The sequence below is a fragment of the Oncorhynchus mykiss genome, chromosome 3, assembly GCF_013265735.2.
Source record: "Oncorhynchus mykiss isolate Arlee chromosome 3, USDA_OmykA_1.1, whole genome shotgun sequence".
In the NCBI taxonomy this organism is placed as follows: domain Eukaryota; kingdom Metazoa; phylum Chordata; class Actinopteri; order Salmoniformes; family Salmonidae; genus Oncorhynchus; species Oncorhynchus mykiss.
Genome location: NC_048567.1, coordinates 2,807,377 through 2,825,418, shown reverse-complemented (window position 1 = coordinate 2,825,418; position 18,042 = coordinate 2,807,377). Strand labels below are relative to the sequence as shown.

Sequence of the window (18,042 nt, the reverse complement as noted above, 5' to 3'; positions counted from 1 at the left end):
TGAAATGATCTTGTTTATAATGTAAATACCATAAAATTGCTCTGTGACATTTAATGAATTACAATTATAAATTGTCTAGATTTTGGTCTGGAGCACAAGTCGTTAAGCATGTCAATTCATACTTCATTGAATGTTACAGGAAATGAATTAACAGCTATGATGACAATGTGTTTCGAAATTAGATTCGACCTCTCATTTGATCCCATTATCCCATTTTGGTGGGTTAGAACAACCACCCCAGACTAGCAACATCTAGTTCTCATGATATTCATTCATGTATCATCATAACTGAGTCTGTGAGATATTGAAAGGCTTGTCCCTCTATGGTCAGTGCTGTAGTCCACAGTCCACCACACCTCTTCCTGGCTCCTACTGTAGAATGTGAATGGAACCCCATATTAAGAGTTCCACGCCCTAGCGGCTGGCGCTACCACAGCCAAAACCACACTACAATCACATACAAATCACTGGGGTATGCCTGGGACCTAACAGCTAGCCACTCACTACATTTCAAACCATCATGCAAAGCATTTTCCCACAGGCAGCTAAAGTAATGTCCATCCCATCCCAGAACATATTTGGGATTTAGCAACATACACTTACAGACACCTCATTCTGAAGCACACAGAAAAACAAGAATGAAATCCTTTTCTTATCAAGTCCTGATGATTTTTCCTCCCAACAGACACCATACAGCCATCATTAGTGCAGCTGACTCTAATTCCAAAGTGTGAGTGAATCACCCTCCTTGTGTTAATTCAGACCCCGGGAACAACAGACAACATACAGCCATCATTAGTGCAGCTGACTCTAATTCCAAAGTGTGAGTGAATCACCCTCCTTGTGTTAATTCAGACCCCGGGAACAACAGACACCATACAGCCATCATTAGTGCAGCTGACTCTAATTCCAAAGTGTGAGTGAATCACCCTCCTTGTGTTAATTCAGACCCCGGGAACAACAGACAACATACAGCCATCATTAGTGCAGCTGACTCTAATTCCAAAGTGTGAGTGAATCACCCTCCTTGTGTTAATTCAGACCCCGGGAACAAATACAGAAAACTTCTCTGGACCGATAATGATTGTTAAATGTTTGGAGAACGTTATGTTACTCTGAATCTGAGATGGGAGCTTTAATGTTGGTTAAACGTTTGGAAAAGGTTATTTACCCTGCGTCTGGGATGTCTGGGATGTCTGGGATGGAATGGTGCCAGCGTCTTCCGGAGAGGCAATGGAGGAGGGCGTGGCACAGCGGGGGGAGGCGGAGCGACTGGAGGGGGTGGGGCTCAGGCTCAGGGTGATCTCTGTGCGCCCCCTGGGTGGCGCTCTCGTGCGCTCTCTCTCTTTCTCATACTCCTCTGCTGCGAGCCTCTCAACGCACTTATATCTGGAAGAGGGAGTCCCAGAATATTATTCAAAAAGGATGTTACTCCACCTGTTTAGGTCTATTGTTATATCATATCTATCTCATGGGGGTAGGAGAAGATTTCTCTAACCTCGAGGCTACTGCCACCCCCTACCAGTAATGTACTGTATTCAGTTCCCTCACACTTGCTTTTCTGAAACAGTGGCCAAATGTCTGGGACTCTGTGATGCTTCTCGGATTTCTCCAGGTGCTTAATTGACACATAAATGTTGAAGATACCTACAGTGTCCTACAGCGACTTCTCCACAGATGGGTCGGATAACAGTGTTTCATCTTGATTTAGACGTCACACACATAACCTAGGATTCCTGTTTTAAATAACACTGATCATACATATGTCTGGAAGGTGGTACATTACACATGCATAGCCTACCTTATCTGGACCGTATCCATGACCTAAAGCCAATTCCACCCCTCGTCCCATTCAGTTGTAGATGTCTTAATGCACAGCAGCAGGTTTAGAGGGGGCCTGACACCTATATTTCAGCCCAGAGGCTGAGCCTGACTTGTTCTACATCTGCTAACAATTCTCCTCAAAAAGGTTTCAAGGCATATTACTCCCTCATGTCAGAGTCTTTATGTTGTACTTATTACAGGATAATGATTCTAGGATCTAGATTGAAATAGAGAACAGTGTCTATCTGAATGATTCTAGAATCTACATTGATATAGAGCACAGTGTCTATCTGAATGATTCTAAAATCTACATTGCTAGAGAGCACTGTGTCTATCTGAATGCTTCTAGAATCTACATTGATATAGAGCACTGTGTTTATCTGAATTATTCTAGAATCTACATTGATATAGAGCACAGTGTCTATCTGAATAATTCTAGAATCTTAATTTATATAGAGCACAGTGTCTATCTGAATGATTCTAGAATCTTAATTGATATAAACACTGTGTCTAGCTGAATGATTCTAGAATCTACATTGATATAAAGCACTGTGTCTATCTGAATGATTCTATAATCTTAATTGATATAAAGCACTGTGTCTCTGAATGATTCTATAATCTTAATTGATATAAAGCACTGTGTCTCTGAATGATTATAGAATCCACATTGCTAGAGAGCACTGTGTCTATCTGAATGATTCTAGAATCTTAATTGATATAAAGCACTGTGTCTATCTGAATGATTCTAGAATCTTAATTGATATAAAGCACTGTGTCTATCTGAATGATTCTAGAATCTACATTGATATAGAGCACTGTGTCTATCTGAATGATTCTAGAATCTTAATTGATATAAACACTGTGTCTAGCTGAATGATTCTAGAATCTACATTGATATAAAGCACTGTGTCTATCTGAATGATTCTATAATCTTAATTGATATAAAGCACTGTGTCTCTGAATGATTATAGAATCCACATTGCTAGAGAGCACTGTGTCTATCTGAATGATTCTAGAATCTTAATTGATATAAAGCACTGTGTCTATCTGAATGATTCTAGAATCTTAATTGATATAAAGCACTGTGTCTATCTGAATGATTCTAGAATCTACATTGATATAGAGCACTGTGTCTATCTGAATGATTCTAGAATCTTAATTGATATAAAGCACTGTGTCTCTGAATTATTATAGCATCCACATTGCTAGAGAGCACTGTGTCTATCTGAATGATTCTAGAATCTTAATTGATATAAAGCACTGTGTCTATCGGAATGATTATAGAATCCACATTGCTAGAGAGCACTGTGTCTATTTGTATATTAGAAATGAAAGTAGACAACATACCTCTCTTCTCTGGCCTGTCTTGTCTCTTCCCTCTTGTCCATGTAATCCCGACTGATAATGTTCCAAGTATGTGAGTGTGAGAGAGAGAGAGAAAGAGAAAGAGAGAGGGAGAGACAGTATGTGAAAAGAATGTGAGATCTATATCTTATTGTGCATATCAATTCTTATTTGTTTTCATTCACATTCTATAGTACCTTTTTAAAAGACATCCTTAGTTAACCAATGGGACAGTGTGAATAGTTGTAGATACTGTGGGAGAGAAATAGTCTGACATGACAGAGGAGACACACAGACCAGAGGAGCTTTCCAGGGCTCAGTCTGACATCCAGGTCTTTATATGGCCATAGAAAACAAGTAAAAGGCAGGCCAGCAGGACTTTGTTTTCTGCCGAACCAACATATCCATGACTGCACCCCAAATTGCACCCTATCCCATAATAAGTGCCCTACTTTTGACCAGAGACCTATGACCCAGTAGAGCTCCATTTGGGATGCAGACCATGTATCTCCTCCTTAGACTCACATCATGTCCCTGACTGATGACCATAATAAACAGACAGACAGACAAGTATGTCCAGTTTCTAAACATCTCCAACTCATCTGATATATTGTGGAACAAAGCTCAGACTCTTATTTATCCCAGACAAAACTCCATCACTCCAGCCGGTAACCTTACAGATAAGTGTATAAAGCTGTGGGCAAAGTAGTTCTGTGTTTGATTCTGGTGAATTGGTTTGGGACTTTTAATGAGGGAACTGAACTGCAATGTAAACGTCAAAAGGACAATTCCATCTATGAGTAGTGTGATGTGATGCAGGTTGGGACTCACTTGAAGCGGGTCCTCTCCTCCCTCTCGATTTTCAGCAGTCGTTCCTCCCTCTCTTGTCTCCTCCTCTCTCTCTCTGCAGTCAGAGACTCCTGGTGTTGTCTGTAGGAGGAGGACAACAAGCTCCCCAGAGAAGGTCTGGGTAACCCAACAGAGGAAGACCATATTACTATTCCATTGGTCCTACTACGCTGGGCAAGCTAAAACAAGCGCACCTAAATGATTTGAAAGAAAATAAATAATATTTAAATCCGTGTCTGGAACTCATACACAGAGGTGGGGCTTGTTTCATTGATTGATTCATTGATTGGTTGAGTGCTGACCTGTCAGACTTGGAGTCCAGCTGTGGTGCCCCTGATGTGGCAAAGGTGCGGTGTACAGGGGTGGTGGGGGCGCTGGCAACACCCTGGGAGCGGTGTACAGGGGTGGTGGGGGCGCTGGCGCTGGCTACACCCTGGGACCTGCCAGGGAGCGCCATGACGTGGCCTATGTGTCGGCTGGAAACAACAGGAGGAGGAAACATTGTTATTCACGGTTAGAATTCCCAACACTAAGGATGTGTGCCTCAAATGGCACCCTATTCCCAATATAGTGCACAATGGGCTCTGGTCCAATGTATTGCACTATATAAGGGGCGGCAGGTAGCCTAGTGGTTAGAGTGTTGGGCCAGTAACCGAAAGGTTGCTGGATCGAATACCTGAGCTGACAAGGTAAAAATCTGCCGTTCTGCCCCTGAACAAGGAGTTAACCCACTGTTCCCCGGTTGGCTGTCATTATAAATAAGAATTTGTTCTTAACTGACTTGCCTGGCTAAATATATGTTTTTAAACATGAAAGATAAGGGATAGGGTATGCTTTGGGACACTGCCTCTGCCTGTGGAGGTCCTGAAAGGCAGTCGCCAGACACCCAAGACAAGCGCACAGCCAAGAGCAACGGGACTTGAGTGGGATTCAACTTAAGGGAGGAAATGACTGTACTCAAGAGCAGAGCTGACCTCTAAACAACCCTGCTGCTTTTTAAGGTGCTTCTTAATGGCTCTGTTGAATGAGATAGTGAAGCAGGGAGCGTTGCATTCCAAGAGGTGCTCAGCATGCAGCAGCAGGGTTCACTGCCATGTCATGGTGTGTTTGATACAGTTGGAAAGCACTGACACATCATTTAAATCTCCAGGGTGTTCAGGTCACCACTGTCGAATCACTAGGAATTCAGCTAAAAATAGCATTTAGAAATGTAGAAATGAGTTTCATGTAGAATTTGTTTCACTAAAGGGAACCAAATTCCCCTCAACCCCCCCTGAGTGTACAGTATCTAAATAGATGCCTTAAGATAGCAGAGGCTAGGTCTTACCTATAAGACTATAAGACTAGTGTTAACCTGGAGGCTAAGTCTTACCTATAAGACTATAAGACTAGTATTAACCTGGAGGCTAAGTCTTACCTATAAGACTATAAGACTAGTGTTAACCTGGAGGCTAAGTCTTACCTATAAGACTATAAGACTAGTGTTAACCTGGAGGCTAAGTCTTACCTATAAGACTATATGACTAGTGTTAACTTGGAGGCTAAGTCTTACCTATAAGACTATACGACTAGTATTAACCTGGAGGTTAAGTCTTACCTATAAGACTATACGACTAGTATTAACCTGGAGGCTAAGTCTTACCTATAAGACTAGTTTCAATCTGGAGGCTAAGTCTTACCTATAAGACTATAAGACTAGTGTTAACCTGGAGGCTAAGTCTTACCTATAAGACTAGTGTTAACCTGGAGGCTAAGTCTTACCTATAAGACTAGTATTAACCTGGAGGCTAAATCTTACCTATAAGACCATGAGACTAGTGTTAACCTGGAGGCTAAGTCTGACCTGTAAGACTATAAGACTAGTGTTAACCTGGAGGCTAAGTCTTACCTATAAGACTATAATACTAGTGTTAACCTGGAGGCTAAGTCTTACCTATAAGACTATAAGACTAGTGTTAACCTGGAGGCTAAGTCTTACCTATAAGACTAGTATTAACTTGGAGGCTAAGTCTTACCTATAAGACTATAAGACTAGTGTTAACCTGGACGCTAAGTCTTACCTATAAGACTATAAGATTAGTATTAACCTGGAGGCTAAGTCTTACCTATGAGACTATAAGACTAGTGTTAACCTGGAGGCTAAGTCTTACCTATAAGACTATAAGACTAGTATTAACCTGGAGGTTAAGTCTTACCTATGAGACTATAAGACTAGTGTTAACCTGGAGGCTAAGTCTTACCTATAAGACTAGTGTTAGCCTGGAGGTTAAGTCTTACCTATAAGACTAGTATTAACCTGGAGGCTAAGTCTTACCTATAAGACTATGAGACTAGTGTTAACCTGGAGGCTAAGTCTTACCTATAAGACTAGTATTAACCTGGAGGCTAAGTCTTACCTATAAGACTAGTTTCAATCGGGAGGCTAAGTCTTACCTATAAGACTATAAGACTAGTGTTAACCTGGAGGCTAAGTCTTACCTGTAAGACTATAAGACTAGTGTTAACCTGGAGGCTAAGTCTTACCTATAAGACTAGTATTAACCTGGAGGCTAAGTCTTACCTATAAGACTAGTATTAACCTGGAGGCTAAGTCTTACTTATAAGACTATAACACTAGTGTTAACCTGGAGGGTAAGTCTTACCTATAAGACTATAAGACTAGTGTTAACCTGGATGCTAGGTCTTACCTATAAGACTAGTCTTAACCTGGAGGCTAAGTCTCACCTATAAGACTAGTGTTAACCTAGCGGGTAAGTCTTACCTATAAGACTATAAGGCTAGTGTTAACCTGGAGGCTAAGTCTTACCTGTAAGACTATAAGACTAGTGTTAACCTAGTGGCTAAGTCTTACCTATAAGACTATAAGGCTAGTGTTAACCTGGAGGCTAAGTCTTACCTATAAGACTATAAGGCTAGTGTTAACCTGGAGGCTAAGTCTTACCTGTAAGACTATAAGACCAGTATTAACCTGGAGGCTAAGTCTTACCTATAAGACTAGTTTCAATCGGGAGGCTAAGTCTTACCTATAAGACTATAAGACTAGTGTTAACCTGGAGGCTAAGTCTTACCTATAAGACTAGTATTAACCTGGAGGCGAAGTCTTACCTATAAGACTAGTATTAACCTGGAGGCTAAGAGGCTAAGTCTTACCTATAAGACTAGTGTTAACCTGGAGGCTAAGTCTTACCTGTAAGACTATAAGACTAGTGTTAACCTGGAGGCTAAGTCTTACCTATAAGACTAGTATTAACCTGGAGGCTAAGTCTTACCTATAAGACTAGTATTAACCTGGAGGCTAAGTCTTACTTATAAGACTATAAGACTAGTGTTAACCTGGAGGCTAAGTCTTACCTATAAGACTAGTCTTAACCTGGAGGCTAAGTCTCACCTATAAGACTAGTGTTAACCTAGCGGCTAAGTCTTACCTATAAGACTATAAGGCTAGTGTTAACCTGGAGGCTAAGTCTTACCTGTAAGACTATAAGACTAGTGTTAACCTAGTGGCTAAGTCTTACCTATAAGACTATAAGGCTAGTGTTAACCTGGAGGCTAAGTCTTACCTATAAGACTATAAGGCTAGTGTTAACCTGGAGGCTAAGTCTTACCTGTAAGACTATAAGACCAGTATTAACCTGGAGGCTAAGTCTTACCTATAAGACTAGTTTCAATCGGGAGGCTAAGTCTTACCTATAAGACTATAAGACTAGTGTTAACCTGGAGGCTAAGTCTTACCTATAAGACTAGTATTAACCTGGAGGCGAAGTCTTACCTATAAGACTAGTATTAACCTGGAGGCTAAGAGGCTAAGTCTTACCTATAAGACTAGTGTTAACCTGGAGGCTAAGTCTTACCTATAAGACTAGTGTTAACCTGGAGGCTAAGTCTTACCTATAAGACTAGTATTAACCTGGAGGCTAAGTCTTACCTATAAGACTAGTATTAACCTGGAGGCTAAGAGGCTAAGTCTTACCTATAAGTCTATGAGACTAGTGTTAACCTAGCGGCTAAGTCTTACCTATAAGACTATAAGGCTAGTGTTAACCTGGAGGCTAAGTCTTACCTGTAAGACTATAAGACTAGTGTTAACCTGGAGGCTAAATCTTACCTATAAGACTAGTGTTAACCTGGAGGCTAAGTCTTACCTATAAGACTAGTATTAACTTGGAGGCTAAGTCTTACCTATAAGACTATAAGACTAGTGTTAACCTGGAGGCTAAGTCTTACCTTTAAGACTAGTATTAACTTGGAGGCTAAGTCTTACCTATAAGACTATAAGACTAGTGTTAACCTGGAGGCTAAGTCTTACCTATAAGACTAGTATTAACTTGGAGGCTAAGTCTTACCTATAAGACTATAAGACTAGTGTTAACCTGGAGGTTAAGTCTTACCTATAAGACTATAAGACTAGTATTGACCTGGAGGCTAAGTCTTACCTATGAGACTATAAGACTAGTGTTAACCTGGAGGCTAAGTCTTACCTATAAGACTAGTGTTAACCTGGAGGCTAAGTCTTACCTATAAGACTAGTGTTAACCTGGAGGCTAAGTCTTACCTATAAGACTAGTGTTAACCTGGAGGCTAAGTCTTACCTATGAGACTATAAGTCTAGTGTTAACCTGGAGGCCAAGTCTTACCTATAAGACTATAAGACTAGTGTTAACCTGGAGGCTAAGTCTTACCTATAAGACTATAAGACTAGTGTTAACCTGGAGACTAAGTCTTACCTATAAGACTATAAGACTAGTGTTAACCTGGAGGCTAAGTCTTACCTATAAGACTATAAGACTAGTGTTAACCTGGAGGCTAAGTCTTACCTATAAGACTATAAGACTAGTGTTAACCTGGTGGCTAAGTCTTACCTATACGACTAGTGTTAACCTGGAGACTAAGTCTTACCTATAAGACTATAAGACTAGTGTTAACCTGGAGACTAAGTCTTACCTATAAGACTATAAGACTAGTGTTAGCACAGTGGCTAAGTCTTACCTTCCAGCACTAACGGGTGCTCTAGATGTATACAATACAGCTGTTTGGCTGCTGAAGGGAAACAGTGAGGAGAGAGAGAGGAGAGGGACAGTCAAGTACAAATTGTAATGAAGGAAAGAAGCATGCAAGGGTTAAACACAAAGAAAACGGAAGTCTGGAGAACGATTGACTGAAGGATTGTAGCAAGATACATGGTGATTCCAAGAAGCAAGAGAATATTTCTGCCCCTCCCCCCACCGACATGGACTCTACATACTCTTTAAAAACAATCAAACCTTTTTTAAATTCCCATAAAGCCCACAGTTAAAATACCTCTACTTCCTGGTGGGTCATTAAGACTAGGATGATATGGGATAGGAGGTAGGGAGTGCTCCACACTGAGGCACTTCTGGCCTGGTCTGTTCACAATATGGCAACACTACTTTCCATCCTATCTCTGTTGCTGCAGCTCCACACAACATTACAGACATCTAAGAGACACTCAAACGTGAGTTATGGTGCATTTTCATTTTTGAATTTTATTTTCTAGGCATGTCTGGGTTTAACTGTGGTGCAACGCCACAATGAAAGACAGATGAGCAGTAAATGTCAGGAAAACGTAGTGTTTCTCAACTGGAGTTGCACATCTAGCAGCTGACTCAGTCAAGGAAATGATACGTCTTTGTTCAGATTCTTCTCTTTCTTTTTTCCCTGTGTATGCGTGCCATCCGGGATGGATGATAGAAGCAACATAAAATAAAACACAGCGGACAGGAAAATGTAGCAGCCTACTGGGCATCTGGTGTTAAACTATCTTTAAAAGGCCCAATGCAGAAGTTTTTATCTCAATATCAAATCATTTCTGGATAAACATTAAGTACCTCACAGTGATTTTCTTTCAGTTCAAATGGTCAAAAAGAAACAAAAATAGCTTCCTAGGAAAGAGCAATTTCTCAAGCACCAATTTAGCTAGGACTATCTGGGAGTGGTTTGAGTACGGAGGGGGAAACTGGAAACTAGCTGTTATTGGCAGAGAGGTTTGTAAATCTCTCTCTTATTGGTCTGTGGAGCCGGTTCAGAAGGGAAACCCCAGTGTGGTGACATCAGCTGATCACATCAGCAGATATTGCACCAATTGGATTCACATTCTACTTCCATTCGGTCTATTTAAGTTGACCAGTTGTACACATGCTTCCTGGATGCTGGACGGCACGTGAATGCACGTCTCTTGCTGTCGTTGTTGCTGTAACTAGCTGTTACTCACTATGCTTGCTGATTGTGATATCCCACCACCACCCCAGCCTCCACCTGTGGGTTGTGTGTGTCTTTCTTCAGGGGATTTGGTACAGCATGCCGGGCTCACTGCCTGCACTTATGTCATCCTCTTCACGTGACGCTTGGCTCTGGCAGTGAGCTGGCCTGAAGGAGCAGAGCCCTAATGCCAAGACTATGCATTGTCATTTTTTCTAACGAATGGTTAAATGTACATGTGTTGTTTCATTTCTGAAACTCATCTACCGTGGTGATGTCACCAGGCAGGCCAAAACTCCATCCCATCAAAACAGGCGGAGATTTCAGGCTGTCTTTTCAATCAGTTCTTACACTAAAAGGGTATTTTCATTATTTTCACAATTTCATAGTATTATTCCAACCTCATAGTGTGGAAATATATATACAACACAGGAAAATCAAATGTTTTACTGCACTGGGCCTTTAAAGGTCAAAGGAATGTCGAGGCAAGCTAAAGATGTGTTCAACTGGACACAAGTTAAAGCATACATAACATGCATGAGGGAGACCATCTACAAGTGCCTCGTAGGCCACGGAAAGCAAATATGACTCGACAACACAGAATCTGTCTGACATGGTAGACATTAACACTATGTCTATACCCCTTGTACAAGAGACATTCAGTACGGCAGCTTCTCAGCCAAGTGGATTGTGAGGGAGCAAGCCAGGTAGACATGAAGACACAGACACCAGTGTTGCGGGATGACAGTGTATATTTAAGAGTTGGGGAGGTATTCCTTCATAGTGAATGTAATGCCAGAGGTGAAGAAGTGAACTGTAGAGCTCCTGTTGCTGCTGCACCTCTACCTGTAGAGCTGTTGTCTGGCCACGCCCCTCTCAACACACCCCTCGGCCTCAGCAGAGGCAGACACCTGGCTCAGGTCCACATCAGGGAGGAGTGGGAGGGGCTTGGGCGGTTGGAGGTAGGACTGACTATGTCCCCTCGAGGGGGAGGAGGAACAGGAGGGGGAGGAAGAGGAGGGTACAGAGGTGCTGTGCTGTTGGCCCAGAGGGTGGGCAGTGCCTGGCAGTCTCCCCCAGCCAAGCGCTATGACCAGGGAAGTAGATCTGGGACTGGGAGAGACATCCTGGGGGTTAGAGCCAGTGTTTCTAGGGGGGGGTGGACACAGGGGCTATAGGGCTGGCCATGGCCACACTCTCTCTCTCTCTGAGGCGGCTGAGGCGTCAGGGATGAGGTTGACCATACAGTGAACAGGAGAACACAAGCTAGAGGAGTCCTCTACTGCCTGCACGGGCGCCATGCTAAAACAACAGAGTAACAGAGCAAAGGGGAGGACAAAGGGGGTGGGGTACATCCAAGGGGAATACATGACACGTTTACAATAACAGATATGCTTTTTTATGTAGTTCTAACACACCCATACACTGTTAACAACACTATACATCGTCCAGGAAGGGGGAGATGGATGGAGGACAAGACTGAAAGAAGGATATGGAAGAAGAGGTTCTATTTGGGGGAAAACCTGTTTTCCTGAAATACCTGTGGAAGCCCTTTCTAGTGGTCTCTGTGATATCATGACTCTCATCATCTTCCTCATCCTCCTCCTCCTCCTCCTCTTCCTCCTCCTCCTCTTCCTCCTCTCTGAAAAGGAGGGGTGGAGGGATGGATGGAGGGGAGGGGAGGGAGAAAATAGACAGGAAAGAGTAGAAAGAGGAAAAGGAGGAGAAATGCAACAGACAACATGAACAAAATACAGTAGACAACTGTCCAGAAAAAGAGAAAGAAGTGACAGACAGAATGCAGTACACACAGCACACCCTGTCAAAATTGACGAGGGAGGTAAAAATGTGTCCACAAGGCAGTAGAGTTCAAAGAGGTTCATAGCTTTTAGTTAGTATGTCCTCATTTCATTCATTACATACAGTGCTTGATAACATTAAAAAACAGCATGAGAACTGACTAAATCAATGTCAGCTAACCATCTGGCACACACCAGCAGCTCTGGACCAGCCTGTAACATCTTAGGGACCAGTAACGGTCCCCGGACCAGTGATCATAGAGCACATCCCAAATGGCACCCTATTCCCTATATAGTGCATTACTTTTGACCAGAGCCATATGGACTTTGGTCAAAAGTAGTGCACAATGTAGGAGAATGGTGTCACTTGAGACGCAACCATTGACTAGGCTGTGACTGTGTGGTCATATCTGGAGGGTTTTAATTGATAAAGGATTGTCACATACATCATATGCATACGAGAGTCTTTCTAGGGCCATTGTGCTGTCAGGTTTCCTCTGACCCGCCCGCCTGTGTTTCATTACCAATATGGAAAACACTGATCTTCAAAGGCGGCCTGAATTTCCTGTGTGTGGTGGACTGGACTGGTGGGAGTCAGTATCATATAACCCTCTGGGTTCAATTGAACTATCTGCAGAACCGAACTGGAGCGCTACCAGAAATGCTACCAGAAATGCTACCAGAAATGCTACCAGAAATGCTACCAGAAATGCTAGTTACTAATGGTGGACAGTATGATGCTGTGTGTGGCAGGGTGAAAGGTAGCCATCCCACTGTGCCTTCAGAAAGTATTCCCACCCCTTGACTTTTTCCACATTTTGTTGAATATTTTTTATTTTTAACAATTTGATTAAAAATGACAAGCTGAAATGTCTTGAGTCAATAAGTATTCAACCCCTTTGTTATGGCAAGCTGAAATGTCTTGAGTCAATAAGTATTCAAGCCCTTTGTAATGGCAAGCTGAAATGTCTTGAGTCAATAAGTATTCAACCCCTTTGTTATGGCAAGCTGAAATGTCTTGAGTCAATAAGTATTCAACCCCTTTGTTATGGCAAGCTGAAATGTTTTGAGTCAATAAGTATTCAACCCCTTTGTTATGGCAAGCTGAAATGTTTTGAGTCAATAAGTATTCAACCCCTTTGTTATGGCAAGCTGAAATGTTTTGAGTCAATAAGTATTCAACCCCTTTGTTATGGCAAGCTGAAATGTTTTGAGTCAATAAGTATTCAACCCCTTTGTTATGGCAAGCTGAAATAAGTTCAGGAGTAAAGATTTGCTGAATAAATCACATAATACGTTGCTCTGTGTGCAATAATAGTGTTCAACATGATTTTGAATGACTACCTCATCTCTGTACCCCACACATACAATTATCTGTAAGGTCCCTAAGTAAAGCAGTGAATTTGAAAAACCTATTTAACCACAAAGACCAGGGAGGTTTTCCAATGCCTCGCATTGGTCGATAGGTCAAAATAAAAAAGCAGACATTGAATATCCCTTTGAGCATGGTGGTTATTAATTACACTTTGGGTGGTGTATCAATACACACAGTCACTACAAAGTATGAGGCCAATGGCGACTTTAAAACACTTACAGAGTTTAATGGCTGTGATAGGAGGAAAATGAGGATGGATCAACAACATTGTAGTTACTCCACCATTCTAACCTAATTGAAAGAGTGAAAAGGAAGCCTGTACAGAATCAAAATATTCCAAAACATGCATCTGTTTGCAACAAGGCACTAAAGTAATACTGCAAAAAATGTGGCAAAGCAATTCCCTTTTTGTCCTGAATACAAAGTTTTATGTTTGGGGCAAATCTAATACAACACATTGTACCACTATCCATATTTTTAAGCATAGTGGTGGCTGCATCATGTTATGGGTATGCTTATAATCATTTTTCAGGATAACAAATAAATGGAATGGAGCTAAATCCTAGAGGAAAACTTAGTTCAGTCTGCTGATCACCAGACCCTGGGAGATGAATTCACTTTTCAGAAGGACAATAACCTAAAACACAAGGCCAAATCTACATTGGAGTTGCTTAGCAAGAAGACAGTGGAAACTCCTGAGTGGCCCAGCTACAGTTTAGACTTACAACTCTGTTTGAAAATCTATTGCAAGACCTGAAAATGGTTGTCTAGCAATAATTAACAACCAATTTGACAGAGCTTGAAGAATTTTGAATAGAATAATGGGCAAGTGTTACACAATCCAGGTGTGGAAAGCTCTTAGAGACTTACCCAGAAAGACTCACAACTGAAATCGCAGCCAAAGGTGCTTCTACAAAGTATTGATTCAGGGGTGTGAATACTTATGTAAATGAGATGTTGCAGTATTTAAATTTCAATAGGCATTATTATTTTGCTTTAGTTAAGCGTGAATTTATAGTGGTTGTGTACACATTAACATTATTGAAACTATTGCAGTTTTGGTTGAAATTCAACAAACACTGCCTCAAAGGGAAACATGACTTGTGACAGATAGGACACATACAGGGATGCATCCCAAATGGTACCTTTACTGCCAAAAGTAGTGCACTACATAGGTAATAGGGTGTCATTTGGGACATGAGCACAGTAATAACTAATAATAACTCCTAATAACCAATAATAACTCCTAATAATGAATAATAACTCCTAATAATTCCTATCACTGTTTACAGAAGGTTCCTATTTCCTTCAGCAGCTCCACGAGCTCACAAAACGTTGACAGTCTGAAGATGAATCTAAACGTCACTTTGAAACAGCAGCCCGTGCTCTCTGTCTCTCTTTTATTACTATATAATGACGTTCTTCATTCATATTGACTCTGGTTGGAACACACACATCTGTCCCAGACTATAACGTAATACAACACTGGCAGTCGAACCCTTTCCTGTTCTGAACTGTATCGTGGATCCAGAATCATCTGTGTGTTTTCCAATTCCTCACAGCTGACTTCTCTGGGTAGTGAAGTAAAAATAAACAGAACCACTTCAGCTGACCATTTAAGATCATATTGGCAAGTTTCAGTTAATAACAGAAGCAAGAATATGCTTCTCCCTTTAACCCATTCACACTTTCTACCTCTCCCCTTCCCCTTCTCCTGTTTGCCCCACCCATCACCCACTCTCCTCCGCTCCAACTCACCTTTCGCTGACGTCGTCAATGCCCTGGCCTCCGAAGGGCAGGAAGCTACCGTTGTGTCCTCCATGAGAGTGAGGGCTGCTGGGGGAAGCGGGGGCTGAGGTGAGTCCTCTCCCGTTCTGGAGGGAGTGTCTCCGGCTGCGTCTCCTCTCCAGGCCTCGCCGGTCGTTGGTACCCCCCACGCTGGCACGCCGCCGGTTCTTCCGACCCACGGTAGGTGGCTGGCTCTCGTCGTCCCCGTCCTCATGGCGCAGAGCAGTCTGGAGGCACAGCAGGGAACAGTTAGACTAGCAGGGGACATGAGGTCCCAAGCAGACATGGGTCAACACTTAGGACTTTTCCATTGGTCCCATTGAGGACAAACTAAATCAAGCTGGTCAAGGATTTATTTGTATATTTGACCAAGTTTTGTACCTATAGTGCTCTGCTAGTGTTTCTACAACAAACTAGTTAAGTGACTAAGCCAGGAAGTGAATTCCACTAAGCCGAGGAGGTGGAGGTACCTCGTAGATGTTAAACTGCTCCATGAGGTCCAGGTCTGTTCCCTTCCTGCTACGGTGTCTCTGAGACATGGCCTCCATGCCCTGCTCCTCCAAACAGTCCACCACGTCATAGAATGAGTCCTGGTCAGGCAGGCCCGCTAGAGTCTGAAACACACACACAAATGTCATCATTTGAGAGAGATGTAGAAGAGAGAGATGTAGAAATAGATGTAAAGTCGAGAGAGAGAGATGTAGAATGAGTGAAAGAAATAGAAGACAAAGAGATGCGAGTGAAATGTAGAGAGAGAAAAATATGTAGAGAGAGAGAGAGGAATGAAGGGAGACCGACCTTGTTGATGAGGGTCATGGCATACACCAGCAGCTCTGTGTCCACCCCATCCTTCTCCTCCAGAATCTCCATGGCATTGGACCACAGCTTACAGCCTGCACCACAAAGCATGCACCACACAGTCGGTCCAAAGGTACCACAATCCACCTATGCTCTGCATTCAAATAAACCAGTGCCATATGGATATCAGGAGTAGATTATGTGATATTAGACTAATAGAAGCTGAAACAGTAATGATATCAGGAGTATATCATGTGATATTAGACTAATAGAAGTTGAAACTGTAATGATATCAGGAGTAGATCATGTGATATTAGACTAATAGAAGCTGAAACTGTAATGATATCAGGAGTAGATCATGTGATATTAGACTAATAGAAGTTGAAACAGTAATGATATCAGTAGTAGATCATGTGATATTAGACTAATATAAGCTGAAACTGTAATGATATCAGGAGTAGATCATGTGATATTAGACTAATAGAAGCTGAAACAGTAATGATATCAGGAGTAGATCATGTGATATTAGACTAATAGAAGTTGAAACAGTAATGATATCAGGAGTAGATCATGTGATATTAGACTAATAGAAGCTGAAACAATAATGATATCAGGAGTAGATCATGTGATATTAGACTAATAGAAGTTGAAACTGTAATGATATCAGGAGTAGATCATGTGATATTAGACTAATAGAAGTTGAAACAGTAATGATATCAGTAGTAGATCATGTGATATTAGACTAATATAAGCTGAAACTGTAATGATATCAGGAGTAGATCATGTGATATTAGACTAATAGAAGCTGAAACAGTAATGATATCAGGAGTAGATCATGTGATATTAGACTAATAGAAGTTGAAACAGTAATGATATCAGTAGTAGATCATGTGATATTAGACGAATATAAGCTGAAACTGTAATGATATCAGGAGTAGATCATGTGATATTAGACTAATAGAAGCTGAAACTGTAATGATATCAGGAGTAGATCATGTGATATTAGACTAATAGAAGCTGAAACAGTAATGATATCAGTAGTAGATCATGTGATATTAGACTAATAGAAGTTGAAACAGTAATGATATCAGTAGTAGATCATGTGATATTAGACTAATAGAAGCTGAAACAGTAATGATATCAGGAGTAGATCATGTGATATTAGACTAATAGAAGCTGAAACAGTAATGATATCAGGAGTAGATCATGTGATATTAGACTAATAGAAGTTGAAACAGTAATGATATCAGTAGTAGATCATGTGATATTAGACGAATATAAGCTGAAACTGTAATGATATCAGGAGTAGATCATGTGATATTAGACTAATAGAAGTTGAAACTGTAATGATATCAGGAGTAGATCATGTGATATTAGACTAATAGAAGCTGAAACAATAATGATATCAGGAGTAGATCATGTGATATTAGACTAATAGAAGCTGAAACTGTAATGATATCAGTAGTAGATCATGTGATATTAGACTAATAGAAGCTGAAACAATAATGATATCAGGAGTAGATCATGTGATATTAGACGAATATAAGCTGAAACAGTAATGATATCAGTAGTAGATCATGTGATATTAGACTAATAGAAGCTGAAACTGTAATGATATCAGGAGTAGATCATGTGATATTAGACTAATAGAAGTTGAAACTGTAATGATATCAGTAGTAGATCATGTGATATTAGACTAATAGAAGCTGAAACTGTAATGATATCAGGAGTAGATCATGTGATATTAGACTAATAGAAGCTGAAACAGTAATGATATCAGGAGTAGATCATGTGATATTAGACTAATAGAAGTTGAAACTGTAATGATATCAGGAGTAGATCATGTGATATTAGACTAATAGAAGCTGAAACAGTAATGATATCAGTAGTAGATCATGTGATATTAGACTAATAGAAGCTGAAACAGTAATGATATCAGGAGTAGATCATGTGATATTAGACTAATAGAAGTTGAAACTGTAATGATATCAGGAGTAGATCATGTGATATTAGACTAATAGAAGCTGAAACAGTAATGATATCAGGAGT

The 18,042-nt window shown here is 41.0% G+C and overlaps 1 protein-coding gene across 3 annotated transcripts in view; it reads right to left on the bottom strand.

Moving 5' to 3' along the window:
* fhod3b (formin homology 2 domain containing 3b) overlaps positions 1 to 18,042 on the bottom strand; it is a 247,317-nt gene that overhangs the window by 27,921 nt on the left and 201,354 nt on the right. For all 3 annotated transcript variants that reach the window (XM_036965704.1, XM_036965706.1, XM_036965707.1), the window contains 7 exons: positions 15,994 to 16,088; positions 15,666 to 15,809; positions 15,166 to 15,422; positions 4,320 to 4,493; positions 4,000 to 4,134; positions 3,172 to 3,222; positions 1,172 to 1,389 (listed from right to left, as the gene is read on the bottom strand). In XM_036965704.1, coding sequence (XP_036821599.1) covers positions 1,172 to 1,389; positions 3,172 to 3,222; positions 4,000 to 4,134; positions 4,320 to 4,493; positions 15,166 to 15,422; positions 15,666 to 15,809; positions 15,994 to 16,088 — 1,074 coding nt within the window. The remainder of the gene's footprint in view (positions 1 to 1,171; positions 1,390 to 3,171; positions 3,223 to 3,999; positions 4,135 to 4,319; positions 4,494 to 15,165; positions 15,423 to 15,665; positions 15,810 to 15,993; positions 16,089 to 18,042) is intronic.